The sequence below is a fragment of the Calypte anna genome, chromosome 1 (genome assembly GCF_003957555.1).
Source record: "Calypte anna isolate BGI_N300 chromosome 1, bCalAnn1_v1.p, whole genome shotgun sequence".
In the NCBI taxonomy this organism is placed as follows: Eukaryota; Metazoa; Chordata; class Aves; order Apodiformes; family Trochilidae; genus Calypte; species Calypte anna.
Genome location: NC_044244.1, coordinates 44087497 through 44114109, shown reverse-complemented (window position 1 = coordinate 44114109; position 26613 = coordinate 44087497). Strand labels below are relative to the sequence as shown.

The following is a 26613-nucleotide window of genomic DNA, read 5'->3' as shown; positions in this document are numbered from 1 at the left end:
GATGATGGTGAAGTTGTTCCTACTATTTGCACTGCATTGCCAAAACATTGTGCTCTTGTATGAGGTTATAGCTGCGGTTTGTGGCGACATTATGAAAACATTGGTTTGTTATGATGATTGCAAAAAAATCCCAGATACATGGTAACGTATTTGTAATATTTTATTGAAGTGAAACATGGAAAATACAGCATAGCTTGGAGTCTGCTTGGACTGATTTCATGTTTTGGGAATGAAGAAGCAATTGTGCAAAACTGAAATGGCTGTACATGACATTGATTAAATAAGAAATGTTGGGCCATTTTAGCGTAGTTGAGATTTTGTTGTTGTTGTTGTTGTTTTTTTGGTGGGTTTTTTTAAAATAACATTACTAGGGGTTATATTTGGTTGCTAGTAGGTTGTATTTTTACATTGCTAATAATCCAAATTAGAATGTTGAAATAGAGGCAATAATAACTACAAGATAGTATTGCTGCTGGATGCTGTTGAGAATAATGAGTGGGACACAGGTAACACCTTACAGTTTACATAGTAAAGTCATTGGAGGCTATCTAAGTGTCTGGATTGGCAAGAAGACCACAGACTCTTTCCTCTCAACATCTAATATTGAGGTAAGGCACTTAGCATAATTAGCAGAAAAAGATTCATACTCTTCCTTTACAGGATAAGCTCCTGGGTTTCTCAGTTATACTGACTGAGAGGTTTGAGATTATTTTTGTACTTTTGGTGGCCTCTTTGTCTGTACAACCTATTTCTGTTTCTTCTTGAACTCCTTTTTAGTTACTGGGCATTACCAAGTCTGAAAGCTTGGATCATGGGTCCTTTTTAATTTTTGTAGTTTATTAAGGGAATAGAATTAAAACAACTCATTATGGCCATGATGCTCCAAAGCTCTAGGTGTCTTGGTATCTTATTTTGATACTTTTGTATGCTGGCTAGGTATGTGGGTCTTTCAGTTCCAACACTCTACTTCATCTTAATTTTACATCTTTCATTGTATTCAGCTAATCAAGCCAGAACCTCTAAATGTTTGCAGGAGAGCATCAGTGATAAATGTTTTCAGACTGTATGAGAAACAAGTCCCAAAAGGAGTGTATTAGAACAGTATGTCACATACTAGCAAACCAGCACTGTTGTTTGTTTCATCCTCCTTTTTCCTGTGACTGTTTTATTTTCCTTTTTATCACATGTTGCAAAAGACTTACTTATCTTTTAGAGATTTGAAACTTCTGCAGTAATTTTGTAGTGTTGTTTTGAGATGGCTCCTGTAAAGCAGAGCAGGATTTGCAGCGGAGATGTAATGAATGACCACAGTCAATTACTGTGATGAACAATTGATTTCTGGTTTTTGAAAGCATACCCTTAATAAGTATTCATTTGGCTGAACTATCCTATTCTTCTTTATATGAGTTGTGCACAGAAAGACAGAGGCATAATACATGTTATTACTCATATAGAGCTGTGTCAGTGATGATATAAGCTATATAGATGTGACAAATGGACTAGAATAAATAATGGCAGAGAACTGAACTAAAATATTTTGCTTTAGGTAAATACTGGCTATTTTTTTTGTGTGTTGAAAGAGCTATACTATAAGAAAAATGCAGTCTCAGAACAATTACATGAAAAACATCTCTAAAAGAAGTTTTAGTTGGGTCAGAGGGGTACTTCTTCTTGGTAGCTCTTTTTCTTCTTTATGCAATGATTCATCCGAATATGCCGCATTACATTTATGCTGTAAATGTAATGTAAGAAAGATAAGAGTCATATTCTGTTTGTGCAGGAATGTCATTTCATAATGCAATAGGTAGTACCAGACTAGCAGAGCAGAACAGTTAGACTCTCAATGTGTGGTTTTATAGAAGTTCACCACAAATTAATTTAAAAGGAGATAATAGTAATTTATTATCCTGGTATTGTAAAGCTCAAAATGGAGTGCCGAAAGTTTCTGGTGGAATCAGCAGCAGCTGAAAATGCTGAGAACTTTGCAGGGTTAGGCATTCTCCTCACACACTTCAGAAGGTGCTAAAGTCAAAAAGAGCTTTTAACTCTTCGAGGTGATAAAGCCTCACTATGAAGTGCTTGTCTGCAGAACATTCATGGTCCTGTGGTGGGGTGAAAAAGGAAATGGGAAAAAGGATGGCAAGGGAGGGAAGAGGAAAAAAAACCCTATTTTCGTAACTAAATTTGTATGAGAGGCCACCTTCTGTGGCCACCTATTCACCTTCTATTCTACTTTTTGCATTGTAATGGCTGGTGGCATGATACTGGGCATGATACTGGGCATCAGTTCTTGTGCTTGAATTATATATTTTTTAATATTTTTATTCTTAAGTGGTGGTGGTAGTTCACTTGGCATTGCTTTGTTTTGCTCTGTAACCAGAGTGAACAGGAGGGTTTGGTTGGCCATTATAAGGTTTGGGAGGCTGCAGCTGTAAATGTAGAGGAGTGGCAAAAGCAATGAAAAAAAAAAAAAAAGGAAACAAAGGTTGTTTTAGTCTTTTCTAAGGTGCATGGCTATATGGGTTTTAGCATTCATTATCCAGTGGAAAAAAGTGAGAGACGGATGAAGGGAAGTTATCCTGTTTATTTGACTAGGCCTTCCCTTGACTCTGTATGCTATAATCATCTTTATGCTGGTTGTCTTTCAAAGTATAATTAGCCTGGAAGTGAATGTAGGTGGTGGGTGGTATGGCAAAGTATTTCTTCAGAAAAAAAATAAATAAGAAAGAAAGGGTCTACTGAAGAAAAGTCTTCTGTAGCTTTCCAAATTTTTGGTTTGGCCAGTGTATATATGCAACTCCAGAAGCCAAAAAATGTCCTGAGTCGTTCACTAGAGAGGGCTCACTAGAAACCCCCAGTCTATTATAATGATGATGATAACACTTTGTACTTCTATTGTGCCCTTGGTGCTAAGATCTCAAGGTGCAGTATTATATTAAATTATAATATTAAAGGATTAACTTGCACAGTGCAGCTGACAAATAGGTATTGTTACTGTCCCTTTTTACATGTCTGAGAATTGAAGTGCCAAGGAATGTGCCTGGAGAGAAGAACTGAAGTCACCCCACTTCAGCCAGAGATTTGAATATAGCAGGAGGAAAACTTGATACCTGCAGCCTCCTGAGCTCTCCACTCAGCTGTGTTCAGATTGGTGTGGTAGACAAACTTGCAACCTTAGAGGGATGGGAGACAAAGTTGTAATTAATTCCTCCTTAATTGGCATAGCAGTAACTAATTCTGCTTAATCCGTTCCTTGCTTTGAGGATGAAATAAGGCTGAACATCTGAATTGTGGAGAGGACAAGGGAGAGAGGGGGAGTAGGCAGTGAAAGACGGACAGAGACAGGCATTTCTAATGCTGTTGCAGGCACACTTCAACAAATGCCTACATAAATAAGCCACCTTTCTTATTTTTCCCTTACGATTGCCTCTTGACTTAATTAGGTGAAATGCAAAGAAACAAATTATTCAGTTTGGAAAAATTAAATAAATTTTTCCTACCACTTCCTGTCTTTCATTCAGTCCGTAAGAGGCTCTGGAGTGTGAAATGTGAAGACACCAAATTGGAATTAATTTTGCTTTTTCGTTTAACAGATTGTGTTACATTAACACCACAGTATTGCCAAGCAGCAAACCTTTCCTTTCCTCAGATGTTAGCTACTAATACAGACTAAAGACTGCTGAAAGAACGGCTATACTGAAATGCTTTACTTAAGTTTATCCTCCCTTGTGGCTCGAGTGGGCCCTTATTCTGCTAAGATGTGTTCACTTAAGCAGTCTCACTGAGTTAGCTTTTATTGCTTCCTGGCAAGTAAGCAGGATTCTATTTCATATAACATCGCCCAAGTTAGAATTTCAAAGCTCACTCAATCCTCAGAGAGACCTTTTCAAGACTCTCTTCTCCCGTATCTACACAGACACTAAACACACTGAGGACAGTTGAATTAATCACGACTGCTCGTGTATTTAAGAGATGACAACTTTGATATCATATTGTTCATTATGAGCTAAGGAATTGTTACAGCTTATGTAACCGGATTATTAAATTGTTTACTCATTATAAATCTTGATTCCAATATTAAAAACTCATTGAAAGTCTTAGTATTGTTCTGTTGAAAAGAACGAGCGATAAATGACATCACAGGTTTGATTTTTGTCTCACTCAGTTGTTTTTTCCTTACATTTTTGAGTGCGGTTTTGAATTTTTAATCCTGCAAGTTTAGCCCAGGATCTCTCATGCACTTGGATGGTTACCAGCACTCAAATTCTGCAAGTTAACTTCTCCTAAAGATAGCAGCCTTTCTGCAGAAGGCTTGATTTGGGCATCTCCTGGTCCTCAGCATAAATCCTGGAAGTAAGTTATGCAGATCTCAGTGTGTATATATATATATATATATATGTATATATATGATTCTGCAATTGGTACGTTATTCTGTGGTATATAACTAGAATGAAATGATGCTCAGTGGCCTGTGCAGTAATTAGTTCTGCAGGACTTAGGGCTGTAGAAAAACTACTAAAGTGGCCTCAAATTAGAAAATAAACCACACACACACAAATGTGGCTTTCAGTGCTGCCAGCACTCAGGACCGATTAGTGAGAATGTGTCATTTGACATTACCCCTGTCTAGAAGAGAACTGTGCCTTAGTACTTTGGATCCCTTTGTTTTCTGTGCTCAAGATGGCAGCGTTTTAAGCTCAAGCTTGCTCTAGAGCAGTGGCCTGTTCATTGGCACCATCTCACTGAAGAAAATACAAGTAGGTCTTTTTTTTAGTCTTTGTTTTTAGCAGAATTGTATCTCATCTCTCTGTAAGAGACTATTCCATTTCAGGCTTCCTGCCCTCTGAACTAGAATTTTCATATGCATTATTTAAAGGATTCTGTGCTGCAATTGTAAGCATAAATTATATGAATTTGAGAGAACCTGAGCAAAACTGTCTTTGAGGGATGATTCTTCTTTCAGCTGTGGTGCTGTTGTCTTTTTCCATCTTTGGAATGTAATTCTGTTGCATTTGGAATCTTCAGGTCTCGGTGTAGAGTTGCTACCATTGGACCTGGGCCTTGAACCCAATGAGCAGTCTTCTTTAGTGTGTAAAAGCCTCTTTTACTCTCATGTGTGTGCATTAAAGAAGATATCACACATCTGTAGAATTATCCTGCATTTCATCTGTTACAAAAAAAATATATTACAGCTCTGGTAAGACTGCCATGCTCAAGTGTGAAAGACAGCCACTGCACTGCTGCTGTGTTACTCCTACAATCCATGGTGGTGGGTTTATTTTTTTTTTTTACCTGTAAACCATTTTAAAGACTAATACAATTATGTGCTTTGTAAACTATAGCATTTTCCAAGGATACAGCATTTCTAGAAATTGCCATTACCTTCCTTGTAATGTTAATTCTCTGTTTCCTTAAGCTATGGAAACTAAATAGTTGCCAAGCTTGCTGTTAGTTGCTGTCTTGTTTGGGTTTCCTGCTTGGTGAAATAGGTTCTTAAAATATGATTTGTTGGCATGTTTGATCCCACTGGAGATACAAGATGTGTGTCATCCAGGGCTGCTCCAGTGCAATTAACTGGTGAGTGTTAAGTTAAATGGAATTAAAATCATTAAAAAGATTGTTCAAAATTTTTCTATCAAGACTCAACCAGCAGTCTCTTGCACAAAAAGGGCCCCCTATTTCTGTACAACATGGACCTGAGAGAAGCTGATGCTAATCTGCTTTATGTTGTAGCTGTCTCTTCCTAAATTCTTTTTCACTAATGAAATATGGAAGCTTAGTTTTAAATTTTTACTAATAGATCATAAGCATTCACTTCTGCTGGAAGAAAATCAGACAACTGCAAGAGAGAAGAGGACGTTTCTGTACATCAGCTCGAGTTTGGCAATACAAAACAATGTGTGCTTTATTAAGCACTGTTGCATGGCTCTAAATTAATTGCAACTCCTCTATATGTGGAAAGGTATAGAAGGCAAAATATAATATTAAAAATGAATGTTTTCCTGTTGGTGGGTGTCAAATTTTTAAACTGCCTAGAAAATGGAGTTGTTAGAAAGGATTCACTTAGCAAGGCTGCTGCCTGCCATGTAACTTTGCTGGTTTTAATAATGCCAGAGTATACAGGTGGTAATAACAACAATGGTAGATTTTCTGAGAAATGCATTATTTTCACAGTGCCGCTGATGGAAGAAATTCTTATTAGAAGCTGATAATTAATGATCAATTTGGAGATTATCACAAGCAATTTACAAAGGTTGCCTTTTCCTTCAGAAGTACCTTTGGATAAACTGGATGGTAAATTACCTGCCTAAGGCTTTTACTTTACTTGTGCTAATAAGATGAAAATGAATGTGTTTGAAGAGCTCTGAACTGAACTTTTCAGACTGTCTGATAATCCATACAACTCTTCTTTAAACATCTTAAGTGAGTGAGCAAACAGAGACTATAATAAAATTGAAAACCGTCATATGGATGTATGTTACCACCCGGTATAAGTAATAGGGCATGACAAATAAGAGGCACTGCTGTATAGTTCATATTTTCATTTTATGACATACATTAAATATTTGATCATCAGCCAGCAGATAGAAACAATGGTGCTAAGAGAAGCATATGCAGCTAGAAGGGTAAGATTTATATGTCATAGTCTGAGCATGGGATGGAGCCCTTCTATGTCTTAATCCATGCTTCAGTATCATCTCTTTACATTGTGGTATGCAGATCTCTGAAAGTCCTCTTCTGTATTTCCTCAGCCTGTGAAGAAGAGTCATCCATATTTACTCCAGAGGGGATTATAATCTTTATTTACTTCACAAAAGGGATATGTGAAGAGTAATTAATATTTTTAAGTGCTTTTAAGGATCAAAACAGTAGTGCAAGCATGGAAAGCACTCTACCAAGTTGTTTAAAGGAAGTAAGAGAAGTAGGATGAGGTATGTAGGTGCCTGGAAACACTCGGACTCCTGGTCAGATTTTCAGAAGTGTGTAGGTTTCTTAATATTGGAAACATATTTGAAGATCTCTTACAGCAATACAAACTGCATGATTTTGGCACTTCAGTACTTTTATAAATCTGGCTTGTGCTTTATATCCATGACATTTGGGTGTGTGGGGGGGGAATTACAAGGGAGGGAATAGGGCTGTAAAGGAATGGTAACAGCTGCACTTTCTGATCTTCCCTCTTTAAAGCAAGGATGGAGATGGGGTGAGAAGAGGGTAAGGGAGTAGCAGAGAAAGGAAAACCTTTGTATATGTGATGAGCTCTTTTACAGCAGGGTTTTGCAGCCTCTTAAAAATGCCAGCCAAGAATCCCAGCGTACAGCTGTATGCGTGGTCCATGTTGTGAGTAGATGAGTGGAACCAGAAGTATGCTGTTGGTTAAAAACATTCCCCTAACATTAGTTTTATATCTCTGAGACTTTATTTTTAAAGTTTACGATCTGATACACCTGTGTGAACCATTTAAAAGAGAAAAGAACTAAACAGAAGAATCTTTGCTTTATTTGTTAATGAAGGGATGGGTGGCTAGATACTAGTTACAGTAATACAGAAAGTAGCCTTTCTAGGGAGTTGGGTCTTTTTAGGGTGCCTTTAAAATTAGTTATCTAGGGCAGAGGCTGGAAATGAGGAATTATTATCAGAGCAGCAACATAACAGAGATAACTGGAAATTGTAGCTTGCAGCTCACTGTCCGAATTTGGCCCTCATGTACTGTGAGAGGGGGGATTAAAGGTTTGGCTGGGGGTTAAAGGTTTGGCTGGGTTTGGCTTTCACTTGGTGGCCAGTACCGAGTAGTTCTGTTCATAAACAGGAACTGAACTGGCGTCTGTAATGTTCCTCAGCAAAATGAGTGTTGTCATTAGTGTTTCATGATGAAGGTGTGTGAGATTCCTTTAAAAGGTTTTCTGAATAGAAAGTGCTCATTGATTGTCAATTGCTGTGGCATTGCCAAGCCAGGGCTGAGTTTTCTTCTTGTGTGCAGGTCAGAGAAAAGCAATCCAGTGGCACTGTATGGTGGCATTCTCCTGCTAAATTCTGAGGGGTGCTTTTAGTTCAGAGATTTTTGGTTGTGTGTTTGGTTTGTTGCTTTTTGTTTTTGTTTTTTTTTTCTCTCCTGTATTATTACTGCCCAGAAAAAAAACCCTAATAGATTTTTACCTAAGTATAGTCAATAAGTGAAAATAATTCTTACGATCTGTAGGCAGGACTGTATGAAGAAACATAGTTTTGCAGTTTCAAAATACAGTAGCTGAATAAAGTACGTCATTGTTGCCCTTTCTTATTGTACCAGTATACACAAACACATCAGGTAAATTAACAATACAAGCAAGTAACATAAACAGTGATCACCAATAAAATGCTTCCTTTAAAAAAAGAAAATCGGAGCTTGCAGAGCTTTTATAAAGGCAGTTAAACATTCTTATCTCTTATGTAGAAATAGAAAAACTGGGAGCCAGAAAGATTCAATAAATTATGTGGGGTCACACAGGAAGTTGCTGTCTTCTGAATTCTTAATGTTGTGTCCTGGTTTTGTAGCCCACATTGATGCAGAGAGGGTATTCCACAGTAAACTGTCTGGTCGTAGTTTCAGTGTTTGTGCTTCTTCAGCAGTGATAAACTCTGAAGGATGTGGCTGTACTGCAGAATTAAATTTTTGGGATGTATTTCAATCAGTCGACCAATCCTCTATCCTAGGCGTCATTTGAACAACTGTAGAAGTTGCCAGATGACTACTTACCCAAATCAAAAGCTATTTATTATCTTTTTGAAATTAAAAATGGAACAGTGGACCGTTGTTGCTGCATTTTGTATCCAGCTCAGACTGGTAACCTTGAAAACGTAGCTCTGGTATGGGGATGTTTGTTAATGGCTGATACAAATGGATCTGTATTTTTCTCAATGTTCTGGTTTCACATGACTAATTATTCCTAATCGATTACTTCAGTTGCAGTGGGGAGTGATGTCATGGAGTGATGTCATGAGTGACTGGGCATCCTCTAGCAATTGACAAGTGCTCTTTCCAGTCCCATCTTCAGATACATGAAAAGGCTTCCTAGGATATCTGCATTCTGTTGCCCGTGCGCTCTCTTTTTGTAGGGATTCATGCTTGAATTGTTCTTAGTGCCAAATCTATGTAGTTAGAAAAACAAAGAAGTGGTGCATATGTAGGGAGTGTGAAAAGCAGGAAATAAGGAATTTTGTTTGTTCATTTTTGTTGAACAGATAACTAAATTTTCTGAGGTGCTCAGCACCTACACCTCTTACATTCAAAGGAATCTGAAGGTTGTCACTCTTTTCAGAGCTCAGGCCCATCATGCCCTTTGAATTCCTCATTCTCCGTGCAGTGTTGAGTGGTCAATTTCACCATAATGCTCATGACATAAATTTTTCAGCTGGACATCTGGGTTCAGATTCACTTATAATATAATTAGGTATATCTCCAGCAGGGAGGTTTTTGATGGAAGAAATCTTTTCAAGAAAGTTATACCACTTGTTATGGCAATAGCAGCAAGGTTGACTTTACAGTAATGTATATTTATTTTTTCCAGAAGACTATAGCTCCCATCTGAAGTTAGACCTCCATGGCAATATGTGCCCTAGACTGCTAAATTGTTTTAATACCTCTCGGTAAAAAGAGTGTTAGGCAAGCAGATTTTAATGGTGATTTTTTTGTATGTGTTTGAAGGCAGTGTGTGGACAGTGTGATGTAGGGGAAGAGCCAAATGTTTATTTTAAGATGTGTTTGAATGAATCTGCCTACATAAACTTGCCAGTGTTAAGAAAGAGGGGCTCTGCCCCTTGTAGATCACAAAGGCCTCTCAGTGGGGGATGGTTTTGGTAATGGAAAAAACAAAAAAGGTTCCAGTATGTGGTGGAGGAGGTAAAATAAACAAACAGCAATGGATGATTACTTCTCTCCATCAAGGCTTCTTTATCCTTGCAAGCTCAGTCAGTGGTCAGTGTGTTAGACACCCCTCCCTGTTTTATCCATCCCTTAACTGTGTTCTTTGACAGCATTGGTTTATACAGCTGGGTCTTTGTGGAGCTGGATATGGGAATCACTGTTGAACAACAGAGATGAAGGTAGACAAAGTACCTATGGAAGGGTGAATGGCAGACATCCTCTGAGTTCCCCTGGTGGGAAAGGTTCTGGTTTCAGGGGCTTTCTCCTCTTTTCTACCCCACCTCTCAACTCCCAAAAATTCTTAAAGTGGACTTCTTCTTGTGACCATGTTTCAGTGCTTGCTGCTGCAGCCTTTTTAAAGTAAAACGTGAGATTCCTTATGGTCCTAAAGGTACGTTGTCTGTTTTAGAATTGCCTCTCATTTTCATATCGTATATTTGCTTTTACTTAATGTACCAATACACAGTTGTTTGTGAAAGGGTGTTTGCGTGTTGTATGATTAATAGCTGTATTTTTCTTAGCTAAGAGCTCCAGCAGTATCTGGGGCTGATGTTTGTTAGGATGGGTAATTATTCTTGAATCAGATAGAGTGAAAATCAGCTTTCAGACAGAGGTGAGCTGAAGACAATCCCCTTCCCTATGTGTGCTGTTACAGCTGTGAGGAAGCGTGTTAGTAACTGCAAGGAGGAGTTTTAAGAAGTGTTCAAAAGCACTTTAAAGTAACACAGACGTTCAGAAATCTGAAAATTACAGAACTGAAAGCACCCTAGCAATGCTAATACAAATGGATGGACATGTCCTGTGATGGGTGCTTACACTGTGTGTTTGCTAATGCAGATTTTTAAGTCTTATGGTTTTATGAATAGAACTGGGGAAACAGTACAACTATCAGTCCTTTATAGGACGACTGAAGAAGACTTCACAATACCTTTTGCACAGTCCATGAAGCAGGAGGCCTCAAATCATGTAATACACTTTTTGTTTTATCCCTCATGAGAACATCTTTTGGAACAGAGATGGCATGAGTGGTAGTCTGAAATAGGAGATAGGCATGCAAAACCACCTAAACACTTGAAAAAAGTTAATCTTTCTTTTAATATTAGAATGTCTGAGTAAAATTATTTCTATTTAAACAATTTTTGTTTTACTCTATTTGTCTTTCAGATTAATTTTCAGAGGCAGCAATTTTCAGGTTTCTGAAAGGCAACATCTGGGCTTTGAAACAATCTCTTTTCAGCTTTGAAAATTCTACATCAAATTGCTTAGACATAGATGTTCAACGTTTTTGTGGTGGTAGGTTTCATGGAGGTTTTTTTGATTTTGGTTTTTTTGTTTGTTTGTTTTTTTCTTTGAAAGGCAATAATGTGTTTATTCCCTGTCATTTTATCTTTATATTCAGTTTGGTTTTTTCTTTCTCAGGAGCTCCAGGATTCCTGGGCCAAGCATGCACCTGTTATGTATAAACCTTCCAAAAAAGGGAACACACATTCATGTAAAAAAAAAAAAATATATATATATATAAATTAGGCAGCTGGAATTAACCTGTTGGAAAGAAAATATTTACATCCATTAGAGACATCGCTCTTCCTATGTGTACTTTTTCATACACATGCACCCACACAGAGGCACAAAAACCATTTTGCTGCACTTGTAATTCTTAAAGGTACACACAGGTTTTCTGAGGCCCCAAGTCTGCTTCCAGTAAAGTTGTGTAGTGACCTAATACTTCAGTGGTGCAGGTTTGAGCTATGAATGGATATGCATAAATACTTCAGTAGCATGGACAGTTTTACCAGGAAAGAGAATATATGTATGGATGTATGTGCTTCTGTGTTCTCATGTTTATTTGCCTTTTTTTTTCTTTTATGAAGAGATAGACATGATGCAAATGTGCATATGATGGGTGGTTGAAGCAAGAGTTTATATAATACTGGTTGAATGATACTGTAAATTCAGATGTGTAAATATCAGGGGTGTATTGAAAACTATTTCGTAAGTGCACCTAATATGTACATTTATTATAAGCAAATGTAAATGCTATATAAAGTTACTATTCTATAATTACCAGTAGGGAAATTCAGAGTGAAGTGGAAGAAAAGAGATTTTTTTTCCTTTCTTTCTGTCTTTCTTTTTTTCTTTCTTTCTTTCTTTCTTTCTTGTTTGTGATTAAACACAAACTCTCTGAAGGAATGTTGTTTTTTTTTAAAAAAAAAGTTAAAATTCCATTTGTTGAGTTTGAAATCTAAGGAAAGAAAGAGAGTGCAAAGAGGGGGCTTGAAACTTAGTAGCTATTTTTTTGGCACTCCTGTTACTGAGCAATAGAGTTGGAAAAGATGTGTCACAGTTTACTGACATCTCAATCAGAAGAATGGCTTACCGGATTGAAATCTGTGTGTCTTTGGGGAGACAACTCTTATTACTAATGTTGATTCTACTGAAAGTATTTCATCATATAATAATGATTGAAGAAGATTTTATGTCAGCTTGATTAGACAAAGACTAGGAATGTCCAAGAATAAGTTCCCTGAATTGCTAAAGTTTTAATGTGACAAACTTTTCAGAATGAGCCTATGCTTCCTCAGATTTCTTTGTAATAAGTAAGTCATTCACAATTGTCATAATTTTAAAGCTTTTTCAACTCCTTGCCTTCATTTCACTCAAGGTCAATGGAAATTAGGCATGCACATCTGTGTGTGATGTATGGATTCCTTGTAGCATGCAGCCTAGCTCTCCCACTCAGTGTCTGGAGACTGACTTCTTTTCTGTCATTTTCAAGTATTAGTTTGTACAGTGAAATTTCAAGGCCTAAAATCTCTTAATTATTTGACTGGATTCCCCTTTGTAGTTCAGCAGGCAGAAGAGTGATGATTAACTAATGTCAGAGATTGCTATAATACTTTCAGTAGCAAGCACTTCCTAAAACTTGATGAGAAAACAAAACCAAAACTGTGCTGTTTCTACCGTGACTAGAGGAAAAATGTAAAATAGTAATAACAATTTTTTAAAAAGTAAAAAAGCAAGAGGTATGGGAAGCTGAAGAGTGGGGCAAGATAAATTTCTAAAAGATTGGGGGTGGGGGAGAAGGAAGGCAGAGTTAATTTGAGGATGCACTGGAAAATAAATGAGCTTGTGGATTTAATTCAAAATCATCCAAGCAGAGTCTTTTGCATGAAAGAAGCCAGTGATCAGGCTCAGTTTACTTGAAACATCAACAATGACTGCATCCTGCTGTTTCAGAGTTTGTGCTGATAGATGCTCATCCTTTTTGACACTGCACCAGTATGGTTGTGTTGCCTGTACCATAAGCACATTTCCTCTACATGCCTCTTCTTGTTTTGATAAGTTCTCAAAAAATCCAGGTTTTGAAGTTTGATCTTTTCGAAACATATTTTTCAGCAGAAGTAAAATCTGATGCTGTAATTTTCTGGTTTATAAACACACTGCTAGATTTTTGGCTCTTTTAGTTGACATCCAGACTAGTGAAAAACAAAAGGCTTATGAAGTTGACAGGTACCAAATGAAAATAAGATACAGGTGCTCAAGCTAAAGCTAAGTTTGAATATGTGTCTCTGAATAAATCTCTAAATGTTTCTGCTTAGCACCTACTGGATACTATACAAAGCAGGGACTATAATGCGAGACAGATCTACAGGAGAATTGGGTAATATTCCCTGCAGCAATAGAATATAGTATCTTGCTAGGAGTTCCTTTATCACCTTACAAATTGTGTTATGGTTGAAAGTCCCTTCGATTCAGACTAGAGTATTTCACTTAACAACTTAGTCACGCAGAAAGAATCTTTCCCAGTTACCTGTTTCAAAAGGTCAGTGAAAATCTTTGTATAACATACGTCGGGAAGATTCAACGTGAACTGTTTTTCATGATATATTTTTTCGTGGGGTTGATTTTTCAGTAGCTTTTTCTGCATAAATTCTTTGCATATGCATATAACAGAAATGATAAATTTTTAGTTGAGAGCATAGAGTTCGTAGAAAGTTGTTGTTTTTTCATTTTTCTAGTAAAAGAAAAATTATACAAGATTTTTGTTAATGTTTTATTGAAAGACACTTGTAACAACTTTCGTATTTGAAAGTTTCAAGACCTGTCAAAATAAAACCATTTACCGCTGGAATTTTGAACAGTACCTTTTCTTACAAAACAATTTCCACAGTATGTGGAAATATCACCCAAGCTGCTGATAATTTACAGTACTATACTTTAAAATGTAAGTTTAAAAATAGGGGATAGCATATTCCCTGCCCATTTTATATTCAGAATCTTCTAAATTGACAAACTAAAAAAAATTACTAGATTTAACCCCATACAGGTAGGAAGTCTGGAAAGCAAAAGGAAAAAAGTGACTTGGAAGAAATGGAAATTATTGTGTGGCATTAACCATAAGATTACTTGTGGCAGCTATAATAACAGACAGCTGCAGAGGAGTATTACACAGGCTATGCCATGGCGATCTTGGCTTGTATTAACAAAAATTTATTTGTCACCCAAAGTTTTTTTCAAATAACACAACTTATTTCTAGCATATGTAGATTGTAAAAGATGACTGATTGATATGATTTTAGAAAGTAATAATTAACAGATTAATCCATCTCAGTGTGAGTGACAGATGAGAGCATGTTTAATGCACGGTTTTATTGATTAGCAGATTAGAGATGTTTGCTGCTTTTTTCTTTTTTTTTTTTTTTTTTTTTTTAAATTGTAAAATTACACCAGTAAAGAATTCCAAACCAAACCAGGCTGTAAATGACTCAAAGATACTGCCAAGTGAAGTCTGTTTTTAGTGGTATGTGTAGAAACAAGTCGGGCTTGCAGTTCCCAGTGGGACAGAGTGTGGGAGTCTGCCACCCTTACTCATGTTGAGTAATACCTTATTACACAAGTAATCCTGTCAGAACGAACAGAGTCATGTATTTAAAGGTTCTAGTTGTTCAGTGTACATAAATAATGAATTTATTTGGGGCCAGAATGGAATGGAGACAGTCATTAGTGTTAACGGGCACTTTTGCTTAGACTACCAGTAACTATCGGAGCTCCAACAAACCTGGGAATATGAACTCTTCTATTAGTACTGATCATGATCAGAGATGAGGTAAATATATCACTGACATTTTGGGTAAGTTTGTGTTTGTCTGTACCTGTGTGTGTAAGTGTGTATGCTTACACATTGGATAGGCACGCATGTAACATTGCTGCTCTCTGTAATAGTAAGTGTTTTCTGTGGAAAAGCAGAGCCTGCAGATTTCCAACATGTACTTTAATTAGAGGGAAGTATCCCTGCAGATCAGGAAGAGAGTCAGACTGAATCCCACTGAAGATCCTTTCTGGGACTAGTTTAGCATCCAGCATTTGGTTTGGAATTGGGCCGTGCTGGCGAGTGACTGCCCGATACTGTCGGTGGCTGGAATGTCCCTCCCCACTGCTGCTGGAAGGTCAGGTCTGCTCGTCTTGTCCCTCATCTCTTCAGAATGCAGCTTTGTGCCTCTCCCCGATGTACGAGGCCGACTGATTTAAACCCTACCCATGAGAAAGACTTGGTTTTTAGCTGCCAGAGAAACTCAAGAGGTGAACATTTCCATGCCGATTCAGGAACTGGCTATGCGACTCCAGTCAGGCGCTGTCACGCCTGGTTATGGTGAGAAAACAACAATGCCTCTCTTGATAAGGGGAAAAAAGCCCTGCACAGTCAAAATTTTGACATAGAATTTAAATCATCTCTCTACATCCTGTGGACTTGGAGCTGTCAAAAAGGCAAAGCCTGTGTTTGAATGGAAAAGCTTTTTATTTCTTTAAAAAGTGTACCAACTATAATTATCCATAACTATGCAGGCCTGTTTTAATGCTGTTTTATAATTACAGGTCTTAATGCTAGATTATACAGAGTCATTTATAAATAGTCAGAACAGAGAGGGACTTTGGGAGTTTTTAACCTGTAGATTGCTGTGGGTTATGGCAGCTGACAGGATTTTGCCTGTATATGTATGGTGTGATCTGTGTAATGATTGATGAATCCCTTAATTAACTCCCAACAAGTTAAGATTTATGGCCTCATATCTTTTTCTTCTGACACATCTGTGTTTGTCACTTTTGAAGACATGGATAAGCTATTTCTCCAAAAGCTTTTGTGGGTATCTGAAATGTTTCGGAGGTATTTTGCTTAATGTAACAAGATTAGAGCTCTATGACATGAAATTTATGAAATTTCATGGCACGAGCAATAAAATTAGGATGGATGCTGGTTGTGTGCTAGAGGGCACTATCTACTTGAATACTGGAAACCATTTTAGGTTTATTTGGGGTATACAATCATGTCTGTATTTGGGGTATACAATCATGTCTGAAACTAACCAAAACCAACGAACAAATGAAAATGTAATGGGGACACTTAAGTGAGATTCTGTTAAAAATAGTAATAATAACAATAATATTAATATAGAGCTATGGAAAGGTAACTGTTGTGAGATTTTGAACTCAAGGGAAAACAAACCAAGCAAAATAATGTTATTTGGTACCTTGAAATTATTTGGTTGGTTGCAGATGGCATGAGAAAACAAATCATTTGGACACTTTTACCCTCTCTAGTGGGAAAATCCAGCCATGCTGAAGGCAGTCCAAAATCACTGAGATCAGTAGGCACAGGTATCAGTTTAAGCCTGCAAAGACTCTGTTGTAAATTGAAGGGGAGTAAAGAAATGTGTGGATAAGCTATTGTAAGATGAATCACATCAAATATTTCTGGGCTAAGAGTGAGCTAGAAGAGTGAGATTTTACTTCCCTGAATAAAACATTTCTGCTACCAGAAAAAAACATTTATTTAATGAACATTTAGCAAAAGCCATGTGTTTTTGCTGCAATTTCTGCATATTGAGTAGTCATTCCAAAACCAGGAAAAAGAGTCCCTTTGCAAGAAATCTTATCTGAATTAATCACCGATAACTAAATCCAATTCTATCCTAACCACTGATAAAAATCAAGTATGGGGATATATTTCATAACTCTAATGTGTCTCTACAGTAGGCTGAGTACTGCCTGCATCCCACTGTGTCTGAACTTTGCAGATTTAGGTTGTCTAAAAAAGCTACACTTTAGCTATTCAGTAGAAATTAATTAATGACAATTCAAAATACAACTCTTCTTGGAAGTCTTAAATAGCAACAGGTTGCTGTAGAGACAACATAGATTCAGAATCTGGCTCACCATATTACTACTCTTCTGAGAGTTACATCTTGGGGTTTTGTTGCATTTTTTTTAATCCTAACCATAAGCTGATTTTTGAGAAAAGTGCCATTTCCTTTCTTGTTGCAAACCTTCTTTCAGGGGGGCTGTAATTGAAAACTCTTTCAAGTTTAAGCTAGTTCGAGAAAAAGATTTTCAAGTTGTAAACTGTTGTGTTATCATTGAGGGCAGAGCCAGGATGTTTGCAGTCCTTTGTTAAGATGGGATAATTCCAGTCCCTCATTAGACCTGGATCTGTTGAAAAAAGCTCAGTTTCAGATTGTGTTGTTACTCAGAATTTAGCTGTTTCCCTTTGCTTATTGTTTATAGCTGGACTTCTACTTGCATCTGAGATGTGGAATCTCTTAAGATGTAGTATTAGCTCAGTAGCAAGGTGAAGATGTATGAAAATAAGAGATTTCAAGATTGTGGGAACATTTCAGATTCTGAAAAGGGGCCAATAAACCTGTAGAAATAATGAAAGATGATCTGTGAGTTAATTTACTTTCTATCATACTGTTTTCTGCTTGTGAACCTGTCAGTGATCTGAGCCTTTGCTGTCTTTTTGAAAGACATTTCCGAACGTAGATGTGGATTTTTAAAATTTTTTTAAATCTTGCACTTTCTTGTGGAAATTTCCCAGAAGTTCGTCAGAAGTAAGTAATTTCTGTGAAACTGTGATGTTTGCTGTTAAAGGGAATGATGAGTTCTCTGAAAGGTCACGTTGGCTATGGACGGACCTGCCAGAAGACAAATTGCAGTTGTTGTCTGAGCTTTGGTACCCTCACCTAGAGTTGTGCAACTGTTTCTTTGAATGTCCTCTTCACTTGGAAGCCTAATGCAGATTCGGTCTGTAACTGCACCACCTAAGCTATTTTAGTAATTTCTAAGCCATCCAGTGTTATGCTGAGAACATGGGTTGTAGTTTAAACTGGATATTAAAAGAGCTGCCTGAGGAAGGACCACGTTTCTTGCCTCTCTAGTGTCACTTCAGAGCTAGACTAGAGTCCAACCCATAGGTTTTTGTTTGAGGTTAAAAACATTGACTTCTGTTATTGCTAATGCATGGAGGTCACTGCTGTTGCCTTCCTTGCCTATTTTTACAATTTCCCCACATTTTATTATATTATTCCTGTTGGGAACAGTGACAAGCAGAAGGCGATGATGATTTGCAGCACGCCAACTGAACACAGTAGTGTAAACTGTCTATTCACTGATAAAGTTAGAAGAAGAGCTTTTCTTCAACACAATTGTCAAACTCTCCTCGTGAAGCAATGTGACAGAATCTGGGTTATTCTGGGTTAACAGCAGTAGGAGTTTTTAACTCAACTTTAACGTACAGTACATAATACAAGTCATCAATACAAGGGAAGGCATCCTCTCCATATATTGTATTGTCAAAGTGAATTGTTGTGGAGGGTTTTATAGATGGTTTACAGTAATTTCAGTCATCGATTATAAATGTCATAAAGTATGGAACATTGCAGTGGAATAACTGATGACTTTGTGTCACTCCCTTTTTGCTTGCTGAAATAGAGACAACTCAGAAACATTTTGTAAAAACCCAAACTTCTATTAAGGCAGTGTTGAAATGTGTAACCCAAATGTTACCCTTGAAATCAATAGCAAATTTGTATCTTGGTGCAATGCAATGCAGAACATGAATAATTCACGTTAACTCCAGGAGGGAGTTGCATGGTTTCTGCAGAAGAAAAGCTTGAGATCTGTTGTGTCAAACATAGCTGTAAAATGCTGAATTCAGTGGGCTAGGAGAAAACTGCCAGTAAGAGTCTATCTGGTGATCTCTGTCTTTATACATATGCTTCACTGCAGACACGTAGGTGGGAAAGCCTAGAAGACAGAATTCAGGTAGGATGTATGAAGTGTTAGTCTGTTGGACTAAGTCAAACATTAATAGAAAATACAGATTGCTTCTCTATGTACAAGCAATAGATGGTGTTCAGAACAGGCGATGTGCAGCTGAGTATAGGTTCTGGTAGGGATTTTTTTAATCTAAGTTTTTTTATGTCGGGCTTTTTTTTTTTTTTTTTTTTTTTTTAAATCTAACTTGGCTCAGGAGGCAAAACTCAAAATGAGATCATTAGAAACAAAGTAAGTCCTAACAAAGGGCTGCTTAAAGTCACTGTTTGTTTTCAGACCCAGTTGACTGCTGCTAAGAACCATTTCGTGCTCAATATGCCAAATCGTATGGACATGCTCCACCTCACAGCAGCCCCACACATGGTTCAAGAGGCTGCTGGGCTTTTGAAATGCAGTCTTTTAACTGTGAAGTGGAAAATCAAAATGGGGTAATTAGAATCATAAATGCTAGATTTTTGAGGAGGAGCAGTATTACTTCAGCCTGTCTTTTCAACTTTTACATACAATAGCCTTCAGTTTCCTTGTTCATAACTTCCTAGTTTCTGTGAAATATTTTTTTTCTTTTCTTCTTTTGACTATGCCTATAGGATTTCTTACTTCTCATTCCTCTCCTTATTACAGATGCCTCTGCTTTACACAGTGGCCCGTTATGCCATCCATGCACATACCCCAATTTTCATGAATAATGTTGCTGTAATGAGTCCCAGAAGTTGTCTGCAATTTAAGACTTCACTGGACCCCTATATTTAGAAGTCCAAGCTTGAAGTGTTTTGGGTTCAGATCGTCCTGTAAAATTTTCAGTAGTGCCTGCTTTAGATGAAAACTGCGTTTTCCAAAGAGATAAGGATTCTTTCAGTCTTCCTAAAAGTTGAAGATATATATGTGTTGTCAGAAGACAGTCTCAAAATTTTGGAATGTGAGCCAAAATTTCTAAGTCATGATTTGTGTGCGATTTTTACAGTGTGTGCTCTGTGTATCTTCTTTGTGTGTCCTTTATAGAGATATATAGATGTAAATTACATTTACGTGTATTTTTTCCTGATCTGGCTACAGGCAGGAAGTTTAGCGTATCTTGACAGCAAATCTTCATTCACTTAGTAAAACCCTGAATTTGTGTTGTCAAAAAAACCTTAAGATTATAAGTGTCCAAATGTTTAATTTCTTAACTGTCCCGGATCTGCAAACCTGAAAAGATTCTTGCAACATGACTATAACTCTCTGTTGTTCACAAGGGTGAAGTTTTATATGCACAGACGTTTCGGCTTGCTAGCAAGTTCTTTTATTTTATTTTACTTTATTTTTTATCGGTTATGGTTAAATTCATGCGGATGATTATTCCTTAAAAGCTAGGTTGACAATAGCTTGTATTGGGAGACATTCTATCTTACAGGCTCTTGCAAATGCAAAACCAGATGGGTATTTTTTAAAAGGAATTGCATTTCATTATACAGTCTTCTTCGGTGAATTTTCATGTTTAAGAAGCCAGAATACAAGGGAGCGCTATATTAGTGTATTATTCTCACAACAAACAAGCCACTGTTCTGTTGCTACCTGCTTGGCCATTGTTCCCAATTGTGTATGCTTTGCAGTGGTATTTGGATGGTTTCCTGCTCTCTGCCAGCACAAAAAAGGCATTTCTGTTACAATGGCCCCTAACCACACAATGACGGCATTAAGGATTTATTTGGAGGTTTCATTATTTTCTCCTCTTTTGTTCCTTCCAGGATGTCTTCCAAGCGACCAGCCTCTCCGTATGGGGAAGCAGATGGAGAGGTAGCCATGGTGACAAGCAGACAGAAAGTGGGAGAAGAGGAGAGTGACGGGCTCCCAGCCTTTCACCTTCCCTTGCATGTGAGTTTTCCCAACAAGCCTCACTCTGAGGAATTTCAGCCAGTTTCTCTGCTGACGCAAGAGAACTGTGGCCATAGGACTCCCACTTCTCAGCACAACACAATGGTAGGTTTGCTAATGGTCTATTGTGCTTACATCCATTCTTTGAATTCTGCCTCTACAGTAGTTTGGCATCCAGATCTGTACTTTATGGAGTATACAATGCACAGTTACACGTACAGAACATGCTACAATAATGTGAAAGCTTTGGCCTAGCTGGACTGTCTGTATCCTCCACTACTAATGCTTTATCAGTTGCAGTGCACACTACACTTTTCCTCACCTTTGCCTGCTGGCATTTAGGGTGCTAAATTTTTTGTTTTAGTTACAGTGATGTGAATTTGACGTGTGGATTCACCAAACAGTAAATGGTTTTTGAACACTGTAAGTGAGAGTCCTGTTTGGCATGATGTCTGAACTACTGCCCCAATGCCAATTTTATGCAATAGTAAAGCACAGAAGTCTGTATTAAGGGTGAAAAAAGCAGCTTTGGATTTTTGCTGGTTTAAAAAATTTACACCTGATGCGTGTTTCCCGTGCCACAGATACCTACAAGGAAATTTGCCGTGCAATTAACTTGCTACATTTTCACCTGTGAAGTCCCACCTTTTTGTGCACTTTAGAAATTACACAATGCATTTAATTCATTGTATTTAGCAGCTCACTGAAGTCCAGAAGTGACTTTTATCTAAAAACCAGACAAACAAAATCAATGCCGTGTTCTTCACTACTATTATAGCCACACTATTGTAAGGTGACATGTTTGGGCCCTTCATGCAGATTACTGTGATACACTTTTATAAAGGTTGAAAGGTGCAGGAAAAGGCACAGAAACCCCAGAACTCAGGTACCTCGACAAAGCTGTCTGATGTGAACACAGAGCTCTTGCTTGTTTACAAATTGAGTAACTTTTCTTTTAGTCCCCCACTTTGACAAGGGCACCAATAATTTCACTTTCAGTGAAGATAATGAATGGACCTGCATATCTGAAGGCTTTGAAAAAGGCATTGCAAAATAGGTAATAGTGTATTCTCATAAAAGCCTGCGACAGCTCCATAGTGATATTTAAGCCCTTACAGCTCATTACGCATATGGAACAAGCCATAAGTAAAAAGCCTCAAGGATTATTATTTCTTGTAGGACCGAGTGACTTGGTATTCACTGAAGCTGGTCTCCTAGGCAAAATAACTCATTGATCCCACTCCATTTTTCTTCCTTTTTGGTCCAATGCTAAAGTTTAAACAGTGGTTTGGAATATTTAATTTTACTTTGCGTTATTGCAACTTTAAATGCAGAAAGAACATCGCTGGGAAAATGACTCATGAGCAGAGACAACATCTTTTTTTCTAGCTTGTTTACTTCTCATCCTTTATCATGTATTTTGTGGAGATGTAATTTATTAATACACAGTTCCAGCCAGTAGGATGTTAGGGTATGTAACTGGTGTATGAGCTTAGCTTTATTTTGGCCCTGTTTTAAGAGAGTGTGTTGAAGATAAGGAGCTTTTTCTGACAGCATTTTAAGTCAATAGATAAACTTGTGATGACACCAGTAGTGTAGAATCAGAGCCTAATGAAATAAAAACTCATTGTCTTCTAAGCAGCCCAGCAGGAGTATTTTAACTACACCTCACTGACACATTTAACTGCTCATTGACTAATTTTAACTAACTTCTTTATTAATTTATAGTTTTTAAGACCAAGAAGTTTAGCTCATCATCTAGTGTGACTTCCTGCTATGAAGGCTATATTTAATGTGATGTCAAAACAGTGTGTTCTGTCCCTTTATAGTACAAGAAACTGAATTATTGCATGTCTTAGACATTTTTCCTGGAGTAGTGTGATGCTGTAGCCTTATCTGAAGCATGTTTGGGGATTGTAGGGACTGGTTTGTATGAACGTGGCATTTTGGTAACCTCTTTTTTGCTGAGGAGTGTCTTAAAAAAATCATCATCCAGGTAGATCAGAAAGGATGTGTCTCCAGAAAGAAGGAAGTGATGAGTGTATAAACCAGTAAAAATATACATAATCACTCCCTCTGCTTTTGTCGTATGTAATTATGAGAAGGAAGTAGCTGAACCTAGTGCTTAGATAACTTGTAGATGGCTTCACTTAGGGTGATTAGGAGTTATGGAAGTAATTCCCAAAGTATATTAATTTTGGTAGCATTACAGGCATCATTTTTATACTGTTCCACTTGACATTCTGTACTATTTTATAGTCTCTGAGAGGGAAATCCAGGTGTATGCACATGTGTACACACTGCCACACGGTGTGGTCCAATACAGTTTTATTGACAAATTTCCAGCAGTGTGCTTCACACTTTCTAATAGCTTTCCAGCTGTACTACTGCACCTACTGACTGAGTCTGCAAGTGACTGTGGAGTTCTTGTTTTGTGACCACCTGCTGTCCTTAGCAGGGTACACCTTTACACTGTGTGATAACACAGGACCAGTCAGAACAGCCAATCTGAAATCATGTAGTGCATCACTCTGCTGCACCTCTCTAACCTGTACTGCTTTGTGCAGGATTATTGGCTAAGGCTCTTCTTAGATTCTTAGACATGGTATAGATCCAGAGAGACCTTTCTGTTTTAGCTTCATGTACAAGACCCGCTGCACATGGGATGGGCTTAGGGACTTGTATATATGTACATGAGCTTATGGAACAATCTCAGCAGAAGAAAGCCACAGCCAAGGCATCTTGTGAAGGCTGAGGGGTGACCTTATCACAGTGTATGGCTTCCTCACAAAGGGAAGAGATGGGACTGGCACTAATTACTGTAACTGAATACAGGACTCAGAGAAATGGTAGGAAGCTGAATCTGGGGAGTTTTAGGTTAGATGTTAGGAAAAGTTTTATCACTCTGAGGATAGTTTAGCACTGGAACTAGCTCCCCAGGGAAGTGGTCACAGAACCAAGCCTGCCTGAGTTCAAGAAATGTTTGGATGATGCTCTCAGGTGCATGGTGTGATTCTGGGGGTACCCTACACAGGAACAGGAGTTGGACTTGATGATCCTGATGGGTCCCTTCCAATTTGCATATTCTATGATTCTGTGATCTGTAAAAGATAGGGAATTAAGCAGCTTTGTCTCATCAGTAGGCTGCATAGTTCAATTCCTCTTGTTACCACAGCTGCCCCTGTCTCCCCATATATGAACACTAGCTCATGAATGGACAGCTCAGAAAACAATTTCAGCCTCGAGAATCAATTTATTGGCCTCACTTTCCTGGATGCTAATTGACCCTCTGTTTCATAGGTTACTTCCAGCTGTGCTTCCTTTTACAAGTCCTGCCAGCTGTGACTTCCTAGGGTCCTTAAGGTAAAGGGCTGCTTGCACCAGAGGGAGAACTCAGCCATTTACCCGTACACTTCTAAAAATTGACCAGGTTGTAGCAACTGCCAGCTTAGAGACACAGCTCTATGCTGGGTAAATTTTCATAGAAGAAGGGCAAAATCCCTAGGAAGGAATGAATCTTCAAACCTAACCCAAAAAAGCTGCAAAACCCATCTTTCCATCCAAATTAACAAGGTATTTCTGAGAATGTTGGAACTTCGTCCAGAGAAAGATCAGTGCAGTGGATAAAATATGAAATGTGGGAGGCTCCCTCCGATCATCAGGAAATGCTTTTTACTCTGAGGGTGACAGAGCACAGGAACAGATTTCCTGGGGAGGTTGTGGAGTCTCCCTCCTTGGAGGTGCTGGATAACTGACTCTGGGTGGCCCTGCTTGAGCAAGGTCCCTCCCCACCCTCATCTCTTCTGTTTTGCTGTGGAAAGCAACTTTACCCCAAATTCTCTTGCTCTTGATAGAAGAAGCTAGACTCTTACTGTGTGTAGGAAGGCTCTTCCACTGGTAAGAAAAGAATAATTTATCTAACTTAAACCAAAGGCTCAGTAGAAAACACAAGACAAGTCATTTTACCTATATTATATCTGAGCATCCCCTTCAGATGTTCATAGCAGGGGAACTCTTGAGGATTACAGTACCAGTACCTCTTTGAAGAAACTTGTTAAGGCTACAGTGTTTGGATCACAGATAGTTGTTAGCTCATCTAAGTTATGAGGGTTTATTTTATTTACTTCTATTTGTCTACCTTACCATGTTTTGTTTGACACCTCTCAACACAACTGATCCATCACTGGTGTGCTAATTTCTGAAAAGTAAGAAATGTCAAAGCTAGAAGCACTGATTTAATGTATACCATGGTCACATGGTATATTGTGGTCAAAATCAGCTATTCTTCTTAACTATAGAATTTCAGTGGAGTGCTGGAGGAGATCTGAAAAGCAAACAAACAAATAGAAACAAATGAAAAAGGAAATTCTGACCAGAGGATCAAACTTTGCAAGGTGTAATTTTGCCACTGACAAGTTGTTCAAAACTGTGTGACTGCAGTGCTAGCCCATATTCATCCTGCACTTTCAGTGGGCTTTAGAATTAATTTTCAGCAGTGCTTGAAATTGATAGGAAATATTAAAGTGCACTGTTAAGAAGCTTTATTGCTTCAAGCTAAAAAATGTTGTATTTCTGTGGTGAATGGAGTTATTTCACTGTAACTTGAGAATAATATTAAGAAATTTTGGTCATATGAAAAATAACAGTACTACTGGTCAAGCATTACCAACACATTGCTTTCATTCTTTTCCTCCAGTTGTCCAAAATAAAGGTGCATTTTAATTCTTTTATCACATACATTCTGGCCTGCACTTCACCTGTTGGTCTGGAGTCGTCAGCATGTGAATAGTATTGGATCAGAACAACATGAGGCTAGAGCACTTAGCTACTATTCAGAAGTTGCAAAGAGAATGGAAATCTGAATGCATACAGCTTTTTAAAAAGTCAAATAGGACTCTAATTATACTGAGTAAAGAATGCCTATTAAAAAAACAAAACAAAACAAAAAACCCCACCACATAGTGGTTTTAGAGAAATTTTAATTTCCAGTGTACCTTTGTGCATCAAGCTTAGGATAAGTTATTGTGATGGTACAATGCACAGTGTTGTGAACACCAGTGCTGTTATTGTGCCAGCTCTAATAATGAGAATTTCATTGTTTGGGGAGAGCAGTCTCCTACACTCTAGACAAAAGTGTAATTACTTTTGAACGATGTGGAATGTGCTCAGTTTAATAGCACAGAGAATAGATTCACAAAGATTTAGATAAAGCTAGCTTGGAAGCCATATGTGCAGTGTGGCAGTATGAAATTGTTAGCAGGCACCATAATTACAACACACACACACGCAATTTCACAGTTTAAACTATAAACTGTTGTTTTTGTAAGAGATAGATAGGCTTATCTGAACAAGACTAGTTCAATTAAAGCAGAAAATGGTGGTGGGTTTGCATTTGTCTTTTTTTGAAGTTCTTTCCTTCCTCTCTCAATGGTAAATTGATATTTATAAGATGATGAAATTGCATTGTTACAAACATTGCATTATAGATGTCGTCACAAAAGTAGCACATGAAATCAGTTTCTAGATAAATTTTCAGGCTTGTATCAGAGTTTGATCTTTTCAGTCTTTATATTAGCACTGTTTCAGTGAATGACCCTGCAGGCTCTTAGGAAAGGGAACAAGGAGAGTCAGCTGGGACCTATCAGACAGCTGTAGAAGTTGCCTACTGCATCATTTAGTCCAGACTCTAGAAAATTCTATGCAGTCCTCAAGAAACAGTTGTGATGGAGTCAGGAAAAGCTTTACTG

The 26613-nt window shown here is 37.8% G+C and overlaps 1 protein-coding gene across 2 annotated transcripts in view; it reads left to right on the top strand.

Annotated features, from left to right (window-relative positions):
• SOX5 (SRY-box transcription factor 5) overlaps positions 1 to 26613 on the top strand; it is a 289213-nt gene that overhangs the window by 17206 nt on the left and 245394 nt on the right. The window contains exon 2 of one of the 2 annotated variants that reach the window (XM_030468324.1): positions 20740 to 20866. In XM_030468324.1, coding sequence (XP_030324184.1) covers positions 20740 to 20866 — 127 coding nt within the window. Of the gene's footprint in view, positions 1 to 20739; positions 20972 to 26613 lie in introns of both variants that reach the window. The other variant, XM_030468323.1, reaches the window with a different exon arrangement.